Here is a 6,543-nt window from a genome sequence, read left to right as displayed (position 1 = left end):
CATCCGATGAGGTACTCGCAATTTTATTTTCTGGTTTTACCTCCTCTTGTGGTTGCAATAATTTAAGTAGATACTTAGCCTTAGCCACAGTTTCGAAATAAACACTTTCATATTCGGTTCTTTCAGCTATTTGAGCCTCAATCTCACAATCTAAGATTTCTATTTTCCCTTGAACTTCATCGTATTTACTATAACTTTTAGACATATTTTCAGTTCGCAATTCCAAATTGATTAAATCGTCACTAGCTAGGTTTGATGGGTTTATTGTATTAATATAATTTGTATATGCCGTTAACTGACCCTTATAGGCAGCTCTGCTTCGTTTTAATTCCTTAATTGTAGTTTTTTCGTCACTATTTGAATTAGGCATTTTTACGGAGTGAAGTAAGAAGTTCAAGTGAAGACAGGTATAATATTTTTTTGAATTAAATTACAACCAAAAATAAATTTTCAAGTAGGTGTGTCTATTGAAGGTGGAATGGAAATTTGGAAGAAGGGTAGGAACACCAGCCCACTTACTTGCTTTCTTTATCTTCTTGGTATTCGTGGAACTCTGCGGCTGCTCTTCGTGTGGAATGCCACGTCGTGTCGTGACTGGTGGCTCGTGGGGCCGTGTTCAACGACCGTGGTGCTCACACCCACCGTCGACGTTGATAATTTGCGACTGCTGGTGTATGTAGCTGCGAGGGTTATTGAATATAGGTAGCTCACCACGTTTTCCCCAGCGCAATGATCAAACCTGACAACACCCAAAGCGATGCGTGTCGGATGGCCAACGTCTAACCCGATGTACTGGATAGCTTCGGCCGCAGCGTCTTCAGCTGCAGCGTTTTTTTTTTTTCTGTTGTAGCAGCGGGTCCGTAGGCTTCGTAGTCGGGGTCACCATAAGATGTCCAGCAATGGGATTATAATAAAACTCGGTCGTAGAATGTTCTAGTATAATGAGAGCCACTTTAGAGCAACCGTCTTGAGCGCGGTCAGTTCAGTAGTAAAATCAAGTTCGCTAGCAACGCCATCCATCGAGCATCGTTAGAGTTAATTGACATAAATCACGATAGGTGGCGTTTTACAACACCAAGTGACGATATCTCAACACAGTCGTTGCTGCCACCCAAATCGAGCGACAGCAACTCATGCCACCTACACCAAGTGACGATATCTCAACACAGTCGTCACTGCCACCTAAATCGAGCGACAGCAACTCATGCCACTTACACCAAGTGACGATATCTCAACACAGCCAGCACACAAACTTTACATTTTAGTTGGTAGAATAGTGGTCAATGCGTTACACAATTTCTTTTATATCACTAATTTCTAATTTGTGCAGTTCGACTAATTCTACCGGAGGTCAACTTGACTTAGATTCAGGTACAATGTCATGACCAAATACAAAGTCAACATGACATCCAGGCCTCGACCGCATACATGTAGTTTCTAAGACGAGCAGCACAAAAGTGGCTGCAGCCCCGAACACTACAAGTGCGCAGCTTCCTATCAGAGTTTCTCCGAAACAGGTCAATCATAGCTTTTATTACTCAATTAAATCAACCAACATTACACATCTACTGCAAAGCACAACAGGCTGTAATATTCCTCCCCAAACTGCGGTTACGCTACAAAACAGTCATGAGTCACAACATCCCCTCCCGGGATGGCCACCATGGTCCACGACCACAAAACGACAGAGCACTCTGCTCTCACACACACTGTTGGCAACACCAACACAATTTAAAAATAAAAAATATAGTTTGTTAGTCTGACGTCACTTCCTGTTACATTTCGTCCATCATCGTTGTAAGCTCCATTGTTGCTCGCATAATTTACGCGAAATAAAAGTGTTTATTCAAGTCTCCGAGTGTTTTAATTAGTGCAGTGAAAGCAGCTCAACATCTACACATACAGTCCACTTGCCCCAGCTGACATGGTCCTTCGAGCCATGGTTTTGATCTGCGCGACGAAAACCTATGATTTGGAGAAGAAATAACGCTTCGGAAATTCTGCGCTACAAGCATCAAGATTTGGAGCAAAGCGACGACACTTCGCAGCGCGACGCAATATATACCATCTTTATTGGTACAACGCCTTCCCGCCACGCAAGAAGACGATCTTACGAAGAAATCAAGGATTTCCATTTTGGTCGGTATTGATTTCAATTACGCCGCCATTTTCTCTTGGGGCGCAAGCACGGAACGGCAACGTCGCGCGCGCAAAGGAAGAAATTTGGAGGGAACGACGACGGGGTCGTCACACGAGGCCACCGGGGATTATACTTCACGAGCTTGTCTAGCAATCGACGTCCCTGATTGGCGCTTTACATTTGACAGCGTCCAATCACGATCAACGCGTCCGCTTCACTCTTCCCCATTCGCAGGTTTATTTCCCAGGATCGGCCGAGCCTTCGCGCGTCGTATGAGTAGTTCATTCAACCAGCGAGCGCGCAGAAATCTCACAGCGAGTTTTTACCGCCGACGCCGACGAGTTTTATTGCAGTTTTCGTTTGTTTACATTATAACAAACAGTGAAAATAACATTATTTAGTTAATTAATTACATAGTAAGTGATTGGTGCTAAGTTTGTGCAAGATGACGACGACTAGCGAGCTGGTTGCCACGCGAGGATATCTCAAAGGTACAATTACACGTATTTACAACTCTGTGTCGACTCAGGAAAATGTTTCTTCCGCGCAAACTGAAACACTGCTTGCCAAAAAACAAAAGCTAATGCAAGCATTTTCAGAATATGAAACTTCAAACATAAAAATGTTGTCGTTAGATAAAAATGCTAACCTCGAAAGCGACATAACAGAGGTCGAAAATAAGTACTATAGCATTCTCACTATAATAAACAATGAGATTAGTCGTCGTGAGCGCGATTCCAACCAGCAAGCTTCGTCCCCATCATGTAAATTAAAATTACCAGCAATTGATGTGCCTGTTTTCAGTGGAAAGTTTACGGATTACACGCCTTTCATCAACTTATTTAATTCATTGATTGATAGTAACAAATCTATTGATTTTGTTCAAAAGCTATACTATTTACGATCTTATTTGAAAGATGAGGCGCTAGACCTAATAAAAAACTTACCACTGACGGCAGATAGTTACAATAAGGCCATTACTCTATTGGACAATAGGTATAACAATAAGTTTAGAATTGTAAACGAACATATTACCACCATCCTTGATATGAAACCTGTAACAAAATCAACAGCAAGCAATCTTAGGGAATTTGTTGCTACAGTTAGACAGGAACTTGCTGCATTATCCAACTTAGAGCCAAATACGCAATATTGGGATGCTATATTGTTGTGTGTTCTATCCCGCAAACTAGATTTGTTCACGAGCCGAGCGTACCAGCTTGAGAGGGACACCCAGCAAGATCCAACAATGGACGACTTCCTTGCCTTCCTGACCAAAAGGGCCCTGGCGATGGAGAATGCTGAACCAGGTATCGGCCAACAGCGGCTGCAGCAGCCCAGAGATCCAAGGGAGCAGTATCGAGGTCCAGCAGGCAGAGCAGTAGTTACCAATGCTACGGCTCAACCACCAGCTTGTCTATACTGTAAGTTGAATCACAAATTATATTTATGTCCCGGTTTCAAATTATTACCTGCAAAGAAAAGAGTTCAGTTTGTTAAAGAGAAGAGCCTGTGTAACATCTGTCTAAGTGCACACACAAGAAAGTGTAGGTACCACTTCCGGTGCACAGAGTGCAAAATGGCACATCACACTCTGCTACATGTCAACACCGACTTACACAATAGTGATACCACACCAGTCGTTGCATCACCTGCCTCTTTGGCAGCGAATAACTATAATGATGTTCTTTTGCCAACAGCAAAGGTGAAAGTCTTCGCTCGAGATGGCACTCCAATTTACCTCAAAGCCCTACTTGACAGTGGGTCCCAGCTGTCTTTCATAACGGATAAAGCCGTACAGCTGCTTGACTTGAAGCCCACAGATAATAATGTCAACGTAATAGGCATCACCAATACAAAGGCAAATGTCAAACGCTGCTTACCTGTGGATATTTATTCAGTGACAAGCCCCTTCAAGGTTTCGACTACCTGCCATGTTGTGGAGCGTATAACTTGTCAACTGCCTCAAAATAAATTCGATCTCCCAAGCCTACATTTGCCGAAACATATACAACTAGCAGACGAAACATTTAACATTCCCAGTGAAATTGATTTGCTAATGGGCGCGGATGTGGTATTTCAGGTCCTGCTGCCGACGTCGGAGTCGCCGGAGCCTCCGAGCTTCCAGTTGGCGCCACCGCGTGAGCGTCCGCAGCATGCATCCTCTGCCACCGTCCATCAGCTACGTCTAATCAACACACACCTGGGCTACATAGTTGGAGGCAATTTACCCCAGCTACCTTCGTCTAATTCTGCTGACAAAAGGCTACAGCTTCGAAGCAGTTGATGGGCTCCCTGCCGGCCGGAAGGGTAACTGCTACAAGTCGCCCTTTCGAGAAGGTTGGAGTAGATTTCGCTGGGCCTATAGATGTCAAACTTTCACGTGTGAGACGGTCGGTCACGGGCAAGGGGTATATTTGTGTTTACGTTTGTTTCGCCACTAAGGCAGTTCATTTAGAGCTAGCGTCCGACCTCACAACTGATACCTACCTAGCATGTCTAAGACGATTCGTTTCTAGAAGGGGACTGCCCAGTGAAATATACTCCGACAACGCCAGCACCTTCAAGGGGGCACAGAGCCAGTTAACTGAACTGTATGCCTTGCAGTCCTCTCGGGACCACCAAGGGAAAGTGTATGATTATTCAGCTCAACATGGAATCGATTTTCATTTTATTCCTAGCTACTCACCTACCTTTGGTGGCCTCTGGGAGGCTGCCGTTAAAAGTACAAAGTACCACCTTAAGAGAGTAGTACAAGGTCATTTATTAACATATGAACAGATCAATACTATTCTAGTAGAAATTGAATGTATCTTAAATTCGAGGCCTCTTGTCCCTTTATCCAGTAGCGATGTTAACGATTACAGTTATCTTACTCCTGGCCACTTTATAATTGGTAATGCATTAACTATGTACCCAGAAAAGGATGTATCGAATGTACCTCAAAATAGATTAAAATTTTGGCAACTATGTACTCATGTAAAACAATCTTTTTGGAAAATGTGGCACAAGGATTACCTTAATCTCTTGCAAAATAGACCTAAGTGGTTAGATATTTCTCCTAATATAAAATTAGGGTCTCTTGTTATTTTGAAGGAGGATAATGTTCCCACCATGGAGTGGAAAATGGCTAGAGTTGTAAAACTTGTACCTGGTCATGACGGCCACGTGCGCGCTGTAGAAGTCAAGACTTCCAATGGTCACACTCATGTGCGCTCCATTGTGAAAGTGTGTGTCTTGCCCATAGATGATTAATAGTGTTATAAGATTACTTACAGTTTACAGATTTACAATTTACTTTATTTACCTTTTGTACTAGGGGCAATACATATACTCTATGTGTACTCTTTATTTGGTTTGATAAGCCAAGATTTTATGTGTATTTCTTTTCGTTGTGTAAAATGTATACTTACCAAAACTTAATTATAAGTAAAACTCTTTTATTTGATGTTTAAGCTTTATATAAACCACATACTTACGAACTTAATTTTAAGGTGTGTTCCAATTTATAATTATTGATTTAAAATAAGGCTTAACTTCGTTATTACTTGTAACTTATTTTTATGCATACATTAGTACTTGTGTGTTTCCCTTTAGCACATAATTTGTAGCCTTACGCATGTTAGGTAACTTAGGTTTTAACTTAAATGTTTTTTATGACTTAGAAGTGTATTTGTGATAGGTCAAATTGAGATATTTTCAACCTAAGTTCTTTGTGATAGACTTAGCTATATCTTAATGGCACTTAGTTCTTTTGTGAGGCCGCAACATGTTGGCAACACCAACACAATTTAAAAATAAAAAATATAGTTTGTTAGTCTGACGTCACTTCCTGTTACATTTCGTCCATCCTCGTTGTAAGCTCCATTGTTGCTCGCATAATTTACGCGAAATAAAAGTGTTTATTCAAGTCTCCGAGTGTTTTAATTAGTGCAGTGAAAGCAGCTCAACATCTACACATACAGTCCACTTGCCCCAGCTGACACACACAAGTCATAAAGTCACAATGTAGCGACCAACACCTCGAGGAAATATTACGGCACTTACACAATTACCGATTCGGTATGATCATTATTTAGAATGTTTTGCTCTAATTTTCTCACTAATGATTTATTCTGTTTCGGGCATTTTCTAAGCCTATTTCAATAGAGTAATCATAATCCAAATCATTTTACTTCGCAATGTTTACTTCACTTCATTAAGAGAACATTCTGCACTATATTCGTTTGTATCCTATTAAAACTTTCCATATTTCAAATCAGGTGAAACAGATACGACTCACCGGGACGTATAAGAATTTCCAATAAAAGATCAACCACTGGTCTTGTGACATGGTTTAGGTCTTCAACAGCACCAGCGCAGCAAGTCCGGCTGGTATACAACGCGCTGCCATGATGTCGTCA

The 6,543-nt window shown here is 41.7% G+C and overlaps 1 protein-coding gene across 4 annotated transcripts; it reads left to right on the top strand.

Annotated features, from left to right (window-relative positions):
- Window positions 1–1,715: 1,715 nt before the first annotated feature.
- On the top strand, window positions 1,716–6,053 carry LOC126381109 (uncharacterized). Of its 4 annotated transcripts, XM_050030648.1 has the most exons (3): window positions 2,415–2,631; window positions 3,334–3,564; window positions 4,224–6,053. In XM_050030648.1, the coding sequence occupies exon 3, from the start codon at window positions 4,427–4,429 to the stop codon at window positions 5,393–5,395; it is 969 nt and encodes a 322-aa protein (XP_049886605.1). In that variant the 5' UTR covers window positions 2,415–2,631; window positions 3,334–3,564; window positions 4,224–4,426; the 3' UTR covers window positions 5,396–6,053. The 4 variants fall into 4 exon arrangements, with proteins under 4 accessions (XP_049886602.1, XP_049886604.1, XP_049886603.1 ...); XM_050030645.1 differs by having other exon boundaries at window positions 1,716–2,631; window positions 3,334–6,053; XM_050030647.1 differs by having other exon boundaries at window positions 2,134–2,556; window positions 3,334–6,053.
- The last annotated feature ends 490 nt before the right edge of the window (window positions 6,054–6,543 follow it).

This window comes from Pectinophora gossypiella, unplaced genomic scaffold, assembly GCF_024362695.1.
Source record: "Pectinophora gossypiella unplaced genomic scaffold, ilPecGoss1.1 Pgos_36, whole genome shotgun sequence".
Lineage (NCBI taxonomy): Eukaryota > Metazoa > Arthropoda > Insecta > Lepidoptera > Gelechiidae > Pectinophora > Pectinophora gossypiella.
This window is presented reverse-complemented; position numbering and strand designations above follow the sequence as displayed.